Genomic DNA, 20,556 nt, shown 5'->3' on the forward strand with positions numbered 1-20,556 from the left:
ATTCTATCGGTATTAGATAGCCCATTTATCGAGGAAGGCTACCTATAGGCTATATATCATCACGGTAAGACTAGTTAGTAGTATAACTGTTCAATGGAATTAAGTAAGTGGTAATTTTTAGCACACTTTATGAATAAAATTTAATCGTAACCATGTTTTGGATTCGTTGATACGCTATTCGCAAAGACTGTTAAAATAAAACAAAATGTCACTTATACACTTTATTCACAAGGTTTGTTGGCTACACAAAAGCTCGTATTTTACAATCAAAACTATCAATGTCATTTACTACTTTATTTACAAGATTTAAATAAACACATTAAAAAAAACCATATAATTCTATTTTCTTTATTTCAATTTTGTAAAATCAAAAGTGCAGCGCCAAAAGAACAGCAAACGCCACAGAATAAACAACGAACATACATTTATCTATCGCCTCCGCCAGTTCCCTAGACTCACTGTACTGAACTTTATCCGACTGCATTTCTTCAATGTTCTTTCCTACTGTGCCGTCATCGTCCTCTTGGTTCGAACTGCTTTCGTTTATCGTGTCGTAGATGTGACATAGCTAAAACAATAAAAAAAGGAATAAATAAATATTTCTTGCATTATATACGCCAAGTTAAATGTTTGAGGTGAAAAAAAAAATGCAATTTATAAGTAGTTGGAAATGATAGAAAAAAAATATTTTTTGTTTTAAATGTTTTGTTATTTTGAATGTGGTTTCTGAATGTATGTGATAATGTGTGTCAAATGTTTCAACTGTTGAAAAGATTGTATATGTCGCAGTCATCTGGTTGGATTTGATATTTGATTGAATGACTAGCGCCTTCATTTAATGACGACATTTACAAATGACGGCGTATACTAATGAATGAATGATGGAATCTAGTAGTGTATCATGTACCTACGTAATAAAAGAAATAATAAAATTCATAGAAATAAGACTTTATTCCCCAATTTTTCTGGCGAGTAAAACCACGTGGCACAGCTAGTGATAAATAAATACCGCTATTTTAAGAAAACGTAACAGCACGTGCATTTCTTAAAGAAATTTTTACCGGGAAAATAAATGAACAACAAAAAATATGAAATTTAATGAGAAACTGAAAATTCTTTGAATGAATGAAAAAACGTCCAACTTGACTTATCAAGGAAAATTTTAAATAACACGGAATTAGCTTAAGAAAATCACAACACAACATAAAAGAGAAACAACTTTGTAAATCTTTAATAGCTTCGAAACATAATTAGTGTCATAAGAATATTAAAAAAAAATTAAACGTAGGTATGCTTTGCTCTTGTATATTTGTAGGATATTTCTTCATAATTAGCTGAATCACACAACTTCTACTCTTAAAAGTAATATCAGGAGGCCGTCAGAGAGATTACATTATACTAGCATAGAATACTACTAATCCTACTATCCTATCCTACTAATCCTATCCAACTCATATTATAAATGCGAAAGTTTGTGTGATGTGTATGTGTGTGTTTGTTACTCTTTCACGAAAATACCACTGAACCGATTACAATGAAATTTAGCACACATATATAGAGGGTATCTTGGATTACCACATAGGATAGGTTTTATCCCGGAAATCCTACGGGAACGGGAACTATGCAATTTTTTCTTTTACTATACGAGTGAAGCCACTGGCGGAAAGCTAGTTAATACTACAAATATAGTATTATATTATATTATTATCTATACTAATATTATAAAGCTGAAGAGTTTGTTTGAACGCGCTAATCTCAGGAACTACTGGTCCGATTTGAAAAATTCTTTCGGTGTTAGATAGCCCATTTATCGTCACGCTAAGACCAACAGGAGCAATGCGGGTGAAACCGCGGAGCACAGCTAGTCTGTGATAAATACCTTCAATTGCGGCAAACAGAACACTGATCTAAACCACTGGGCCGTCACAATGTGCTGCATTATGGAGCTTCTGCAGAGCCGCTGGGCGAGTGACGTCATTAGTGCCACTTGTATAAATATCGCAAGTAACACACCGCCTAGTACTGTTATGTATAGTACCACTGAAAAGATAAGGTAATCTATACTAATATTATAAAACTGGAGAGTTTGTGGGTTTGAACGCGATTCGATTCGTGGGTAGACATGGGTAGGTAATGCGTGTAATAGTACAAAAGTAATATCACTTTGACACGTAATGCAACATCACGCATTACGCATCAGTTACAAACATCACTCGCATCACTCACTTTTTTTTATTTTGTTGTACATTTGCATGCGTTCATTACAATTTACAATTTGTATTAACAAACAACATAAAGTACGTGGCCAAGTATGAAGGAAAATCAACTACATTTTTTAAATATTTACTTAAATTGTAATTTTACGATATGTAATAACTAATAAGTATTGCAGTTATTATTGCTATTTTTCAATATGATCTGTAATACTTCACGTATATCACCTTAAACATTACTCGGTCATCATTTCATTAAAAATCGATCGGGTAATGTGTGATGTTACGGAGTAATATCACTTCCGTGGAAGAGATGCGTGATGTTGCATTACTATTTGACGTACTGTTTTGCGCATGTCTATTCGTGGGTCCGATTTGAAAAATTCTTCCGGTGTTAGATAGCTCATTAATCTATATCATCACGCTAAGACCAACAGGAGCGGAGCCATCTACGTGCTTATATTAAAAGGCGTTTTCACAACTTATAATTCAGATACTACTGAACAGATTTTAACCATTTTTGGCTCTGTGCAGCCAGTTAAGGTATTAAGTTCGATTCTAACATAAGGATTATTAATATACATAGTAAATAAATAAGTCTTGCTTTAGATATTGTAAATATCGACAAAGATTAACCGCAAGAATAGTCTTTTAATCATTATAAAGCTTGTAATCATTTTGCGAACTATTTTAGAGCATTTTAACATCATTAAAGGGAAGATCTAAATAATAACATATTTATAATGAATGAATACAATTCAAATAACTTACATATAGAAGGAACAGTGTGACATGGTACCATATAGTCAATATAGCACAATCCCAAACAAATTATAATGACGCAACTAGTATAGAACCAAATTCTTGATAAATTCACTGGCTCCGTCCAAAAGGAGAGGAGCACGAAAGTAACTAGAACTGAAAAATAAAACAAAGTTATAAATAAAATTTGTAACATCCCTGTATACCGTGTTTATTGGCAAATAAATGAATTTGTATTTTGAATTGGAATTTGAATTTGAAAAATATGAAGTTATTATCATCAGACAGATGATTTAAATAAACACCAGGATCTTGCAATAAAGGTAGCTCTAAAGTTAATAGTGCATCTTACTGTGCATTTACATCAAACGAGCGAATTCTCATTCTAACCCCACTATGTCAAATTATTTTAGTGTAAACAGGCGTAGATCATTCTTTCGTTGTTCTTAGTGCTTTCGAAAAATTCAATGCAATGTTCTAACACTGAACAACACTGAATACGTTTACACTAAAGGATCACGAAAGAATGCTCTTCCTCTAGTTCTACCTTTATGTTCGTTTGATGTAAATGCACCGTTAGAGGCATTTCAAACTTTAAACGAACAAGTCAAAATAAAGAATAAAATAAAAATCGGTAACGACAAAAAACAATAAGAAGTAACCAATTATGCCAAAAAAGCTGAATTAAATCAATAATATCAATCTCTAATTATGTGACCAATATTTATTCCTATAACTTTCTAAGCAAAAATATCGATTGTATCATTCCTGAAAATTCCTTACCCAGTAAAGGCGTATAAAACACAATATTATAAGCACTGGCGTTTCTCTTCAAGATCACTTTGAGCACGAATCTATCGCTCTGGTGTGTTGTGTTGTCGTCTGTCGGGTACATTTCGTTCCACGAACTAACGTTCACTATGAAGTGTGATGATGATATCTCCCACGCGTTTTGTATGACCGTGTCTGTTAGCGCGAACTGTAAGATGTTTCTTTTTTTTAATATGTAGTAGGTACTTACATATATATTATTATTATTATTATAAAATCTTTATAAGCAAGTAGTATTTTAATTTGTATAAAATCCATACTAATATTATAAATGCGAAAGTAGCTCTGTCTGTCTGTCTGTTACTCAATCACGCCTAAACTAATGAACCAATTTGCATGAAATTTGGTATGGAGATATTTTGATACCCGAGAAAGGACATAGGCTACCTTTACTACACACTAGTATTTATATATGTCTATAGATAATTAAAACATTAGGTTCGTTGTAACAGTATGGGAACAGAAAGATTTACCTACTGTTAAAGTTCCAAAGTAGACTATAGGTATAGTAGAAGTATGCAGTTTCGATATTAAAAACGGGGAAATTATTTCATTTACACACGTGTCACGTGTGCATATAAAAAATATTTTTATGTATTTATATTTGACTGAATATATTCTGGGAATTCATTGCTAAATAATAAAAAGTATTAACAACGTGAAAATTTTCCAACATGAAATCGTTTGAATAGTTTTTGAAGTGAAACTTCTTTATCGGGGTTGGAAAAAAATTTTGTGCAACATTATTTCGTTACGCGTGACATTTTTCCGTTACGCACCATCTTTTTCTTATCCCTACCACGCGTGATTGACGTATTTCTGTAAAGTTGCATATAGCAAATTATTTTTTTAAATACACATAAAGAAGTTTCACTTCTTACGTGTGTACACTAGTACACGCACACATTTTTTTTTATATATGTACTTACAGCTTTCATACTATTGACATCGATATTTTTCAAAGTGATCTTTTCATGCGCTTCCCATGGTTGTATGACAATCGCACAGACATATTCGTCGTGAGGCCATCTGCAAAAGTTCTCAGAATTAAGATTACAGGTCATCTAAGCCAAATATGTCCTATACTTTTAGGAGAAATAATCGTAATGATTATTTTTTGGAAGGATTTAATTGGAATACTTAGTCCTTTTTTGGAAATCTCTAAAACGGACGTTGTAATGTACTTATATTAAAATTATTTATTGTCGCGGTACGTGCATGGACTATTCTAAAATAAAATATTCTGTAAAAGTCTGTAAAGTTCTCTCTCTGTACAATTTATTGTCTGTTAGTTACCTAAATAAAATTAAGAAATAAATAAAACATAGAAAGACAACCTACTATATATTAATACTCAGATATACCTTGTCAAAGTATTGCCATAATCAAAGCACCAAGTATTAATAGTAGCATGCATGTGGTATGTCGCTTCACCACTATTCACCATCGTGATCAGTTCTGGATTCCTAGCGTCTATTAATCCGATAGAGGCTGAACTGGAAAAAATTAAAAAAATAATATATGCTTAAATCTTGCTACTATTTTTTTTTCAATCAATCAATTTAAAATCTTGCTACAAATTAAAAAATCTTGCTACTATTAAATAATTTAATATTATAAATACGAAAGTTTGTGAGGGTGAAATTTAGCACACACATAGAGGGTAACTTGGATTAATACATAGGATAGGTTTTATCCCGTAAATCCCACGGGAACGGGTACTATGCGGGTTTTTCTTTGAAAACGCGGGCGAAACCGCGGGCGGAAAGCTAGTGGTTTAATAATCGATCATTATTAAGAACAGCTAGATACAAAATCCTACACAAAAACAATAATGAAACTGTCGATAATTAATATGTTTGTAAAATGATAGTTGATTTTTTGATTGCATAAAAGTATGTCCAAAAAACTTACTAAAAGGTCTTTACTACACTAAACTTACTTACATATTATTAGGTCAATATCAATAATCGAAAAGTGGTTTAAACATGTCAATCAGTTGTCCTGTTCCCAAAGCATAATAATCCTTAAGGTTAAGGAGTAGATTGTATTACGTATATAATTTGTGAGATAGCGTGATTTAAAAGCATAATTTCATGAAGTTCCAAATAATCTACAGGTACTTACTTAAAAACATAGAACTTAGGACTCCATATTTGTCCCAATCGAAAAGTTAGACTGTCTGTATTGTTAAATTTGCTGGGATTCCATGCCATACTGTTATCTGTCCATTTCTGTACAAAATTTACAATTTATATGACATTTTTGTAAATAAAAGAAATATATAGAGTATAAACTAGTAACACTTAGTATTAAAAAATAAAAGTTGAAATCGAAAAGGAAGTCGTTTTCTAAAAACAAGGTTAAGACGAGAGACTAACAATTGCAAGATTAAAATATATTTTGATTAATAAGATGATTTAGACTCTATTTTTAATAGTTAATTATATTTCTTCTTGGTTAGTCGAAAGATGGCAGGCCATTTATCTGGGGGCACGGTAGTGCGCCCGCCAAGACGAGCCAAGCGAGGCGCACGGGCACTACCTACCTTTTCTCGAAGCGCTTCGACGTTTTTTTGAACCCTCATAACTTGGGTTTGGATTATGCTAGATCAACAAAATTTTCGGGATATATTGTCAATAGCGGACTTATTGAACATATTAAGTTTTAATTACATTAGCTTTTATACTTCAGATTTTATTTATATCTAAAAAACGCTAATTTCGTCACTGACTCACTGATGATCATCAAAATTCTTAAGGTATTTCCTAATGTCCTAGAAAGCTGAAATTTTGTATGTAAGCTAGTATTAGCACACAAACAACAAAAAAATTATAAAACTTGTAACTTTCATCCCCCAACCCCTTAAACTAGGGGATGGGAGTTTGTATGAGACATGTAATTTTAAATTAAATTTTGATGACGCTAGAGGTCTAATCTAATAATCTAAAACTTGGTTCCCCTAGATATATATATGTATAGGTACTCCTTGTTAAAAAAAAATGTTACAAACAACTTACAAAAAGAAATGAAATCCCACCAAAAACATTTTCATGTAAAATGTTGCCAAGACGAGCCCATATGACTCGCACTGTCAAAAAGTTATCAGATCTCATGTAGAGCCAAGCTTCTAACACTACACGCCCTAACTTTACAAGGCCTAACTTCACAAACTCTACACCTTAGTCAAAATATGTGGCTTGGCCGTTCGTTACTACAAGAACTATTGTATAACACAAAAGTAATGAACAGTGAATTAATTTTTCACCTTACGCCGATGTGAATGTAGCGAAATGGCCAAGCCACATATTTTGACTAAGGTGTAGAGTTTGTGAAGTTAGGCCTTGTAGAGTTAGGGCGTGTAGTGTTAGAAGCTTGGCTCTACATGAGATCTGATAACTTTTTGACAGTGCGAGTCATATGGGCTCGTCTTGGCAACATTTTACATGAAAATGTTTTTGGTGGGATATAATATGTCTCTTTTTTTCTATTTGTAATCGTGTACAATTAAACGTTTTAATTAAATAAAGGATTATTTCAATAATTTATTCTACTACTATAGTAGAGCCATTTTAATAGGCAACATTTGACAGTTCAACAAAATTCAAGAACGTAACCTAGTAACGACGACATAGAATAACATGATATTTCGTTTTGTTAGAACTGCACATTTGCTTGACTTTTTTCAATTACGACTACATATTTATAATAACAATGACCGATACAAGTAATTTTAAGATTTCATTTTACTGATAAACCATTTTAAACATAATAAACAATTTCTGAATTGAAGAACTGACGTCACTACAATTTTGTGTCAATAAACCTTTTTTCTTTTTAAATACCAGAGACGTTACTCTAAAAATCGAAATCTGACATCTAGAATCGAATGCATTGATTACTTGTGAATAAAAATTATCATAAATCAATAAATTCGATTGACAAATGTTTCAAATCCGTATCGATTAATTCACTTTAATCGATGATTTTAAGCAGGTTACCTCTCTTCGAAGATAAAATTGATAGACGTCAAATGTTGCCTATTAAATTGGCTCGACAATAATACTTACCATAACAATAGACACGCCTGTGGTTAACTTCGATTCAAAAGCGTCATACATAACACTTGTAACCCTAATACCCAATTGTACAGCCACTTGGGGTGAGGGTGGTATGATGGGATCTTTGTCGGATAGTAACGTGCGCTTGAGTTTGTCTGAGTTCGATAGTTTAGGGTCTACCGCTTGAGAATTTGGTGTTACTGAAAAAAGTTCATAAAAATAAGTCTTTTAAGAGCCGTTTTATGTGCAGTGTTTATTAAAAAATAATAAAATATGACGACAATCGAGAATCCCTGGTTAATGCTTATGAATAGGATTGACTATATCACTAACAAGATAAATACAGCAATTCTTATGAGTTCCTTACTATTTTCATAACCTTGTGTGGACAGTTTTCCTTGGTATAATTACAAAATAAATAAAAAAGAAGACGGTTAATTGTATCTGAGACGTAAAATACACTTCGCATATCATCAGCTACCTGCTCATAAAATTTTTGCCAAACCTGTTCAGTAATAATTGTGTAAAAAAGCAATAAAATATTATATTCAACCGTAATAATTCTTTTATTGATTAAAGTCTTAATATAATCATACCTTTACTCTTGGAGCCAGGTATAGGGCAGTCATAAAGGAATTTAATTTCCACCCCGGACCACGCGGCAAAACTGAAGTAATTAATTGATATTGGATCTACATCCATAAAGCTAAAGATGGGTAGAATATCTCCTTCTTTACCGAATTCTATGAGTCCATCTAAAAAATAATGTCAATTTTTACTAAGTACAAAGAAAAAAGAAAATAAATACTTTCGTATAAAATACAAATCTAACTCAAACATTTATTTTTTCAACTAGACTTCTTACGGTGCATTAATATCAAACGAGCGAATGCTCATTCTAACCCCGCTATATCAAATTATTTTAGTGTAAACAGGCGTAGAGCATTCTTTCGTTTTTCTTAGTGCGTTCGAAAAGATTCTATGCAATGTTCTAATACTGAACAACACTGAATAGGAGTTTTCGTTTACACTAAAATATCACGAAATAATGCTCTTGGTCCTAGCTCTAGCTGACCTAGCTCTATGTTCGTTTGATCTAGATACACCATTAAAGAAGCGCTTTTGAATGAAAAATATTTACCACCGGTTCGTAAAGCAGTTTATACTTTCTGAAGAGATAGTCGTTAAGAAACACTGTCGTAGCTATAAATTGAATCATGTAGGCGATGATGAAAAAATTGGTAGTAAATTTAGTATGTATATTATAATTGTATAAATAAATAAAAATCTGTAGTTTTAATGGCAGGATTGTTGATATAGTTGAACAAATTGAAGGATAGAAACAAGATAAACATGTGTAGGTAGTGTAATGTTGTTAGATAAAACAAGGTTAACAGAAAAACCCCGAGCTTTTCACATTGTTTGGTTTTGTAGATAATAAAATAGATATTCATAATTTTCACTTATAATACCACAAGAGCTTCAAAATTATCGGGTATTTTCCGATAGGTTCGTTGCAAACAAATGAAGGAGTCAAGTTTTTAGTCAAGGTTAAAAAATCACGAGCGCGAAGCGCGAGTGATTTTTCCTGAAAAACTTGACGACTTTATTTGTTTGCAGGGAACCTTGAGGGAAATGCCATATAATTTTGAAGCTCGTGTGGTATTCGGGAGATTATTTTTCCGTCCCAAATGTCGGCCAATAATTTCACAATTGAATTCAACCTGTCAGTTTGACGTCAACGACCAGAGAAAATTTTCAAAAAATTATGAGTATAATACCATGTAGGTTGTACCACGTGACGTCGAATGGTGCAATTCTATTGGTCGATATTTGGGTCGGAAAACTAATCAATTTTGATTACTGACTAAATTAGCTTTATTTAAAGTTAAAATGTTTACAATAATAAGGAATAGTCATTACATTAGCGAAAATAATAAGCATATATCCAGATTAAAATTAATTGTGATTAATAATCTTTGTAAAAGTAAGTAAATAACTATCCTTTGCAAAAGTAATTTTAAAATAATTTACAGGCTTACCTTCAGATATCTTAATATAAAATGCTCTAAACTCTATCGGAGATAATATTTGGTGAGTCTTCACTGATGTTTTGGCGTTTCTCCGTAAATTTCTACGTAATTCGGTAAATTTGTTTCCTCCACCGCCAATTACTGGAATAAAATATTTCGTATTGAAGAAATCGATTTAACATTTATTTACGTAACTTTTTTCCTTCGAGTGTATGTATTGTATTACATTGCGATTTCAGTTATTGTATATTTTAAAGTTTAGGAAATCTTCGATATGACAAAATGAATAGGTTTTTTAGGCGCATTAAGTGTGCGTCCACACTGAATGCGCGGTGGCGGCGGCCTAGGCGGGCGCGACGAGCGGGCGCTCGCGGTGGCCACACCGACGCGCGAGCTCAAGTAGCGGTTCGACGTTTTTCGGGTGTTGCAAACTTTGGACGATTTGCTATTTTTACTGGACAGTCCGATTTTGAGATGAGATCACTATAGAAGTTGTACACGAAATAAATAAAACAGAGGAATAACGGGTGAATCTTATATGAAGAATTGAGATTATACTCTACAAAATTACTGTGGTGTATATAAGTGTTTTAGATTGAATCGCACTTATGAATAAAGAAGTTTCACTTCAACAATTAAGTATTTACCGCTATTTTACGAAAAACAATAAAGGATATAATATAAGAAATCGAGCGACAAGACCGAACTGGTTTGATACCCCCGCCGTCCGCGCATTGGGTCGCTTGCTGACTAGGCCCGTAGTGTGGCCAGAACGCGCGGATAGGAGAGTTTGAAAACTACGCGCGCTGGCTCGCTCATTACCGTCGCACTAGGCTTCCGCCATAGTCATTTCAATGTGGACGCAAAGGCGCGTTTCATACGTTTGATATTTCGCGCCCGCCGTCGCAACCGCGCTAGGCTCGCAGTGTGGACCTGCACTGAGAGTAATATTTCAAGGTCGCGTCATGGCAATACCGTCACGTCATGAAGTAAGGCGACGATTTTGGCATCTTTGAATCTTACCAAAGAAGTTTCACTTCTGACACACACGCTCTTTTTTTTATTAGGACTAATCGGTTCACCCAGTCGTTGTTCTGACGTATCAAACACAAAAAAGATACAGTGGATTTGAAAATCTTCTCCTTTTTTAAAGTCGGTTGAGAACTTAGATACAACGAGAGTTATAACAATAATATATTATTATAGCTACAATTTATCTTACCAATTTCATAAACAGGATCGCTTGCTTGTGGAAAAGCAACTGTAGACAGCAAAATATGTCCATTACTAGCCCCTAAAATCGCTATATGCATTTCAAACACTAGACTCTCATCTGACTTCTCTCGCCTGTATTCTTCAGAATCAGCCCTGAAGAACGTTTCGTATAGATAGCCGTGCTGGCAAGTAAATTCCCTACAAGAATTCACCACTGAAAAAAAAATAGTTTTAATATATTTTAAGCCACTAAGCAAATATAATCCTACTATTACATATTATTAACATACGAAAGTTTGTAATGATGGATGTATGTTTGTTCATAACTCTATCACGAAAAAAATACGGGGCGGATTTAGATGGCCTTAACAATAGGTTAGCCGTTAGAGAATAATAATCATCAGAATAACAAATTTATTTGCCAAAAAACTAATGATTCAAAATCTTTCGTGTCTTTCATATAGTTTGGTAAATAATGGAAGATTAAGAACAAGACAGATTACGCAGACAAGTTTTGATTTTATTTTTTTATTATTACAACCAAATCGTACACATTTAAGGCAAACGTACAACAATTCAGAACAAGTGTCTATTAAAGAATTCAGTGGGAAAGTTGTGAAAGTTTCCCAAGTCCGTGCCAAAGTTCCAGTGAAATTGAGCGGTTAACATTTAAGATCAGTTCAATTATTTAAATTAATGCCTGATTAGTTTTATCGGAAGTTCGTTTTGCGTTTCATTTGTTTAAAGTGATTGGTTTGTAATGGAATTATGTACCTATTAATTGTTATACTTTTAATATTTCTGTGTGTATGAGTGTTTTCTGTATTGTTTACTATTTTTTATCTTTTGTGTTTTATTTGTAAGTGTGATTGTGTTCTATGAATAAACGTTTTATCTATCTATCTATCTATCTATCTAATCTCTCGGTTAATATTTAAGTTAATGGGAGATTAACGGTGTATGAATTTAAATTAAATTGAAGTATTAACTATTAATATGTTTTAGTTACTTAAACAGTTTAAATCTAAAAGCATCCCACTCATTTTTATAGATTTTCTGAATTTTATAATAGGTAAAAAGGTTTACAATATCTAAAGAACGCCGCGAATTCAGAACCTTCTTTGTTTTTTTTTTTTGAAATATCGGATAAAATTAAAGCTCTTCTACAAATTTTGTGAAGTTATGACACGGTTTTGTGCAAAAAAACAACAATAACGCCTTGAGCTTTATGTATGTAAAGCTCTATAAAGTTATGTACCTAAAATGAATGCGAATGTTGTGCATATACATTATATATAATATAGATAGATACTATGTGTATATGTACATTGCACGACTTATACATAATAATAATAATTATTATTTAAATATTATACTCACTGTCATATGTAAAACTGAAATTCCCCATAACACCGCCACAGAACCACAAACACACGTAGCATATAAACCACTTCATTGTGATTTTATTTAACAGGGATAATTTTATACGTAACTAATGTTAATATATTGTGGTCCGCCGGGATCTAGTACAGAAATACGATTGTTGTATGGAAGCTGTGTGCGTTGGGGTGGCAGGACTTGGATATCTACTACTACTGGACTAGTATAAGCGATATAAATTGCGGAAGTAGTTTGATAAATGTATTTATAAACATTGAAAAAGGTTCATAGGTTTATACCTTGTGTGCTGGTAAAATGACATTCTAATGGCAAGTGTGTTAATAAGAAAAAATGAAACTAGTACCTCCATGTAAAGCGAATTATAATTAACTTTAGTTAAGAACACCACGATTTATGGTTTACATTGATGTAAGAGCAAATAACACTTATTACGTCTCTCTTTATAGTAAACTAGCAGTCCGCCCCGGCTTCGCCCGTGGTACACGTACGTATATTCTTACTTTTTTCTTAGTAGGTATATTTACGTTTTATCTACGTAAAAACCATCCTCGTACTTCAAGGAATATAATAAAAAAAAGAATTAACGAAATCGGTTCAGCCGTTCTCAAGTTATGCGCTTACCAACACATTTTGGGATTCATTTTTATATTATAAGATTTACTTAAGAACTCAAATTAAATCTGTTAAAACATTAACAAAATGGCTAGTCCAGCCAATACAACGTACAAATACCCCAGAGGAAACGTGGAGTTATCGGAACGGACGAGATAAAACACGCTTGTAACATTATTGTTACTAAAAATATTTAATTTATTATACCTATGTTATCCCGAGATACCAATACATTAATAATTTCGATAATATTTATATTTTATGAACGCATTCTGCGCTTTCGTTTAATTTATATTTATTTTAATGAATGTTTTTGGCATGGTATTAAAATGTTAATATAAATATTCTGTTCATCGTTTTAAGACTTGTGTATTTTCATAAAGAGTATGTTAGGAAATTAATATCAGTGGCTATTAATATTAATATCAGCTTTCGAATCCAATCAATAAATCTAGGACTTGTGATTTATTGTTGTACCTACTTTCACCTGATTTCAAAATTAAGAGCAATCTATAAAATGCTGAGCTGCCTCCTTTTTGTCAGGGTCGTATGACACACCTTAATAAATGTAGTTATCATTCTATTTTTTTTTTGTACGTGTTTTTCATGTTATTAATTTAAGTATAAATTGCTTCTTTTATTGTAACTATTTCTTATTGCGATGTTTTCTTATTTTACTTGTACGGTTTTATGTTTTATGTCTATGTATGATAAATGTTTCTTTCTTTTCTTTCTTTCTTTCTATATAAAAGATTTCATCTATCCAAAAATGTTCCACGTATTCAAAGTCTAATAAGATCTATAAGAACTCCAATATCTCATACATATACTTTGGCTACGATTGTTCACATAAGTCACCAATTCAACAGATTGCCATCGTTCGCCCCAAATTTAGAAGGCTATAGCTCAAGAATTTCCCGCCCTAAACTTGTTACAGACAGCCTTGATAAACCTACAGCATAAAAAGTTCGGAGCTCCTAAGTACGTACTACATTCGTTTAGGATAATAGGCAAAGAAGTTGATATATCCTAATGGATACCTTTCTTCATTTTGTTTAACCTAAAATGTTTAGTGTTTTGTTTCTGGGCGAATATTTATTTTTAGGTTATCTGTGGTGATGTTCTGCCTGATAAGTAATATAATACCTAGATACCTACTTTTTTAATACAACTTGATTCAATTTAATTTATAATTTATAGATTGCTGGTTGACCAGATAGTAAAGCTTTGTTTTTCTGTTCAATTTACTTAAGGTCTACGTCTAAGGATTTCTTCTCAAAATTCATTACTTGCGGTAAATTCAAAACTTCAGCAGAGCTTATTTATTTTCTCATGATGGAGATAGAAACTTAGACTAAAACTAACTCTTCCTTCAACTTTATCATTCATTATCCAACCGTGTTTATAATACACGGTTCTCACCAAGAAACTTCCAAGTCACATGTCATTAACAGTGTGTTATAATGAATGAACGATGTCACAGATGTCTGCATACTTAATCATGTCGGGAGCACTTGCCAGAACAAGTTTGGTATAATTGATTCACTTGATTGAATGGAAACTAGGAGCTAGTTTGCTTTCACATTGTGCAATGTGAAATGCCGTGTTGAACGCGATATTTCGGGCGTGGAGTTTTATTGAAATTGTTTCGGTATGTTTTAAAACTAGGCTATAGCACAGAAAATAAAAATAATTAAGAAGTTTTGAAATCGGTCTAATAGTTTCTGAGATTAGCGCAATCAAACAAACGAACTCAGCTTTATATAAGTAGTTATAAAAGGAAATTCCCATGAGCTTCGAAAGCAACCACGACAAAAATTATCACCAGATATAAAAATCATACCACAAAATAGCTCCAATGTGACGTCAAAGAGCATGAGGCTAATGTCTCGTTTTGGCGGGAAAATCGTGGTGGGAAAATCTTGCATAGATACCCACGACAAGGGCAAGGAGCCGTGGGTTATGTCGGATTCTTACCCCACAAGAAACTTGTGCTGTTGTAAATACCGCATCATAATGTCCAATGCCCTGAAAAAAACCACCTTTTTAATATTAATTGATATTCAAAAGATGGGATTGTGGATATAATTTAAGAAAATCAGTTTTATTATTGAAATAACGACTGGCTCACTGGCATAGGCTATCTAATTATCTATATTATTTTTACGTTTAATCTGGTAAAGATACGAAAGTCTCAAACAAAAACAAGCACATTTTATGAAGCAATTTAGCGCACGCAATCTATAAGGTCCCTCAGCAGATGTCGCGACCCGCTAGCACTTTGCAAATAGCTGTTTTATTGCCCTCCCTTTTTTTACAGGAGCGCCTAAAAACTTGCCAAGAGACAAATTTGTTTTACGTGATGCTTTTGCATTATGAACAAAACGCTTAGACCGAGAGTGGCACACGTTTTTGATAGATTTAATATGTAGGAAGCGGAGTGTCTTGTAGGATTTTTAAAGTTAGTGGTTAGTAGGTAAGTAGTTCTAGTTTGTTTAAATATATTTGTATGAATGTATTTTTGGCGAATGGTAGCTTTAATTGGATTAATCATATCATCTTGACAGCACGCACATATTTTGAAATGTAGAAAAATGTTAAATCACATCTGCATTTATAATATTATATTGAATACTAAATACGTAGGTAAACAGCTTAAAGAAATAATGAATTAAAATTTTGCTAGCTAAACATTCAATAAAATATTATTGAACTTGTAAGAAAAATATTTCCAATTACAGATTTCTTTTTTTCATCCGTCTTTTTTTCTATTAGGTAAGTAAACCAGTAACATTTTTTTTCTAACTCTCATTTCATAATTTATTCTACCAGCCAGTAATAAACTTTTAAATTAAAAAAGTAAAATATTAAAAAGTATGAAAACTGGCAGCCGAAAGGAAAATTGTGAATTGAATATTTCAAAATCAGAACACGTTGTATTCGAACATGATAAAGCGAAATCACGACGAATAATCAAATTCAACCAGCCATATGCTTTGTATTTTACTACTTAGTATTTGTATATAAAACACGATATATTTATTTGGCATCTCTTGCAGTAGAAATGATGAGAGCACGAACTCCAGGCTTTGTGATATGCATTCATAAATTCTTCCCCTTTGATAGTGATTGACTTGCCACTTTTGAACTGTCATGGAACAACCCTATCTGTTACGTATTAATAATCATTTATTTGATTGAAGTCTTTTTGCCAATGTGAAAAATTTTACTCATAATATGTGCGTATTGCAGAGTTTACGACAGGAGAGGAATAGTAAAATCTTTATATGATAATATAAGGATATTTATTAAGCAAACAGTGTACATAACAGTTGTTATAGGTACATAAATAAAAAAAAACTTTTCTTAATTTTTTTTGCAATAATGGCAGCATTATCTATAAGTTTTGGTTATTGAAACGGTCAAATCCGTGCTATTTGACCTACAATCTCCCTTTTTCGAGTCGTTCACATTTCAAAAACCGCGTGTTCATTTACGTCATAGTTTGAAAAAACCTCAAAGGACCTTTCAAGACAAAGGCAGATATTGGATATTTTAATAAATCTTTATGAAGGTTACGGCATAAGGGATCAGATCCTCAAGATTGTAATGTTGGCGAATGTAAAATAATATTTGACGAGGATACAGGGTCACTCGAAATGTTTAAAATTACCCGAGACTTGGACCTGGCGGTTCTTCGTCTTGATAACCCAAGCTTATTAGCTCAAATATTATTTTACGAAATAACAAGGGTATTTTAACAGGGGAATAGAAAATGTAATTTATAGTACGACTATGCTGTATTGCATAAATTCTTGAATTAATGATGACGGTTTCTAAATAAATAGAGAATTTATTTATTTCTTAGTTACTATTTTTTATAACACCACTAGGTTTCTAAGTATTTCAAATATTCATTTCGAATTCCAGGCAGAAATTAACAATATACTTTAGTGAATAAAAAATAACTGATAACAATATAGACGACGGTAATATAATTAACTCACTTACCAAAATAACGAAAATAATGTGCAATAGTTGGGCAACTCTTTCGTTTTAGTTTTTTCTTCTTAAATTATGGCAATTCGTATAACGTATTTGTTTTCTTTTCAATATTCCCAGACCCCAGTTTTCCGTTATACGTAAACAATTTTCGAACAAAAAGGCCATAGATAACAAAAAAAACATAACCTATATATTCAATGGTAGGTAATAGACGTTAAGCTCGTGGGTATAATGCATAATTCTTAGTATTAATACGGAAATGATTTGATCTCAATAACATAAAACTTGCTAATAACTTCTCGTATTGAACATAAGTTGTTCGCCAGGAGTTATCTCCGCTTTCCACGCCGTCGACTCCGTGACACATAGCGGAAGCTATTTTAGCTCTCCAATCGTGACCAATTTGTTAGGTATTGAAGGAGCGGATTAGGTATCCTGTTGTATACGTGATTATTTTTATCTATGGGTTAATCGTTAGCCACTCGAGTCAATGTGTCATAAAAAGGATTGAAATAATTTTTATTTCTGGGTAACTATAAACTGGCGTAGGACTGGTTTTCATTGTTACGTAATGTGTTCCAGTTAGTAACCGCGTAAAGTCTTAAAGCCTTTGTTACAATTATTAGGAAAAATACGTGAAAACTAAAAGTAACTAACTGAGGTTTTCTTTTGGTATACATTCGTTCAGTCCAGTTCTTTTGGTTTCTGTTTGAGTTGGAAACTCCCTAAAGTCGATTCTGGCACTCGTACTCATGCTTGCTTCGCTCGGAAGGTTTGTGCATGCAACTATACGTTAATTATACGTTATTTTACCATTTAAACCTTCATGTGTCTTCCTGGGTGAACCCTGAAAGACGAAACAAGCCGCTAGTCAATAAACGTAGATACCTATAATACCTTAAACTAGCTTTGTAAATTTTTTAATAGTATACTTATTATTGCCTACTTTATTATGCTTAAATTGTGGCTTAAATCCCCACATGACTCAGAACATTTCAAAAATCACGCCATAAGTAATAACTATCTATATTTTCAGAGCAAATAAAACTGTATTTGTTTGGTATATTCGAAAAATTATAATACCTATTAACTCAGTATTCCCTCGGATATCGATATAAAAGCGCTGATGTCATAGTGTATGATTGATTTATTTACCCGAAGCTATAGAGTTACCGTGTTTTCAGGATCTCAGCTCGCAATATATTACAAATACCTAAAGTAAAATGCTGTTAGCATTTAGGTTCGATTGTTTATTATTGTACTAGGTAAGTTATAGATGAAAATATTCATGTGTTCGGCTACGGCTTTTTTATACGAATACTACACAATATAAACTTGGTAGTTAACGATTTGTAACTGGATTTAATTGTTGTTTAAAACTTTTTTAAATACACTACTTACGTTCGCGTTGTAAAGATTTTATTTTGTCTTTTACAGGTCCAGTCTAATTTAATTAGACTGGACCTGTAAACACATATAGAACAAAAACGCGAAAATTTACAATTTAAGATGCAGTTTGGTGGTGGCGGTTAATCCTGTGTCCCTTCGTCCAGCATACTCACCATGGAATCCTGATATTTCATGAATGTCAAAAAACTGTTCTGAAATAGTGCTAAATAGTGCCCAAAGGAAAAAAATAGTGCTCTTGTACTTGCGAAGTTATAGCCATAGTTCGATGAGTATGCTGGACGAAGGTTTCGCCCAGCATACTCACCTCCGTCCGGAGAATCTGTATACCTACGCTTCAAACATAATTCATACTTCAAAAAATAGTTCCCAAATAGTGCCAAACGGTGCCCAAAAAGAAAAAACAGTGCTCGAATAACTTCGGAGTTATAGGCTTCGTTCAGTGAGTATGCTGGGCGTAGGTTCTACGCCCAGCATACTCACCTCAGTGCGCGAATATCGAACGAGCTATAGGTATAATTTACGTCTCAAAAAATTGTGCTTGAAATAGTGTCCAATATCAGTCCAATTTTTGCTTGACTTTTGACTTAGAAAACCATTAAATTTTAATGTAAACTTCTACATACTAACGTAAAATGGGGTACAGTCGTCGACACATGTTTTTGGACAAAAATATTAAACTTTCTAATTGTAGACTTCATGTTATTGGAAATAATTATGGTATTTTCTCACATGTCAAAAACTTTCGATTAAATGCATTATTATATATTTTATAAATAATAATAAATGAATGAAACTTTAAGCGTAAATGAAGTAATAGACACTTCATTGCATTGTGTGTTTGTCTGAATAAAAACAGTCATTTGCAGCCAATAAAATTAATATCTTGAAAAATTGTAAAAAGGAAATTATACAGTTTCTTTTTGTATATATGTTTGGTTTTGCAACCCACTATGTAGTCAAACTCAAAAGCCGGCGTTATTATAATGATGTGCGACGAAGTAAACAAACAAAGAAACTGAGAAGCGCTTGTTCGTTTCGATTGCTTTGTGACACAAAATGGACCCTTATCACCTTCAAAATACAGATCAGTCTTGTCTAATAATCGTAAGATGTTAGGGCAGCGCCATCTAGTATTTAAACATAAACGTATTCATTTGCGTCGCGGGCGCCGCGCGTCGTAAGCCCCATACCTATTGACGGTACGTGCATCCATTACTGCCACACTATATTGAACTTTATCACATGAGGAATACAGGTCAATTCCGTAAACGTTGTGGTACCGTCCTTGATCCGGAAAATGATTATTTTGAATAATTTTGTCAGTTGTAATGTAAGCATTAATAACAGCAACTTTATTTTTCATGCATGATTTACTTCATTTGATATCTTAATCCTTCAAGCGCCGTGATCTAGACAAAATATATAAAATCATTGTTCCTAGCTACCGGGGTCCCATGCGACGCGCGAAGGCTTAATCATATTATTATAAAGTATTATTAAAATAATGTGTAATTAATAATATTGCGATTCTAAAGTAAATACTCCCTTACATAGACAATTAATAATTTACACAAGACAAAAATTGTTAGAAAGAAAGTTAATAATATTGTATTCGACTGTACTCAATGTAATGTATGTAGAAGTTTACAATCAAATTTAATGGTTTTCTAGGTCAAAATTCAAGCAAAAATTGGACTGATATTGGGCACTATTTCAAGCACAATTTTTTGAGACGTAAATTGTACCTATAGCTCGTTCGATATTCGCGCACTGAGGTGCTGAACGAAGCCTGTAACTCCGAAGTTATTCGAGCACTGTTTTTTCTTTTTGGGCACAGTTTGGCACTATTTGGGAACTATTTTTTGAAGTATGAATTATGTTTGAAGCGTATACAGATTCTCCGGACGGAGGTGAGTATGCTGGGCGAAACCTTCGTCCAGCATACTCATCGAACTATGGCTATAACTTCGCAAGTACAAGAGCACTATTTTTTTCCTTTGGGCACTATTTAGC

The 20,556-nt window shown here is 32.8% G+C and overlaps 1 protein-coding gene across 1 annotated transcript; it reads right to left on the reverse strand.

Annotated features, from left to right (window-relative positions):
• Window positions 1-215: 215 nt before the first annotated feature.
• NtR (neuronal acetylcholine receptor subunit NtR) lies at window positions 216-12,675 on the reverse strand. Its single transcript, XM_089709318.1, has 12 exons — window positions 12,496-12,675; window positions 11,123-11,329; window positions 9,910-10,041; window positions 8,464-8,622; window positions 7,877-8,067; window positions 5,934-6,040; window positions 5,171-5,302; window positions 4,736-4,835; window positions 3,759-3,954; window positions 2,985-3,131; window positions 1,880-2,040; window positions 216-568 (listed from the first exon to the last, which is right to left on the reverse strand). The coding sequence occupies exons 1-12, from the start codon at window positions 12,569-12,571 to the stop codon at window positions 368-370; spliced, it is 1,809 nt and encodes a 602-aa protein (XP_089565444.1). The 5' UTR covers window positions 12,572-12,675; the 3' UTR covers window positions 216-367.
• Window positions 12,676-20,556: the final 7,881 nt, after the last annotated feature.

Source organism: Colias philodice, chromosome 22 (genome assembly GCF_061535455.1).
Source record: "Colias philodice isolate Cphi_HAF_F1 chromosome 22, ilColPhil1 Martin Lab GWU primary, whole genome shotgun sequence".
Taxonomy (NCBI): domain Eukaryota; kingdom Metazoa; phylum Arthropoda; class Insecta; order Lepidoptera; family Pieridae; genus Colias; species Colias philodice.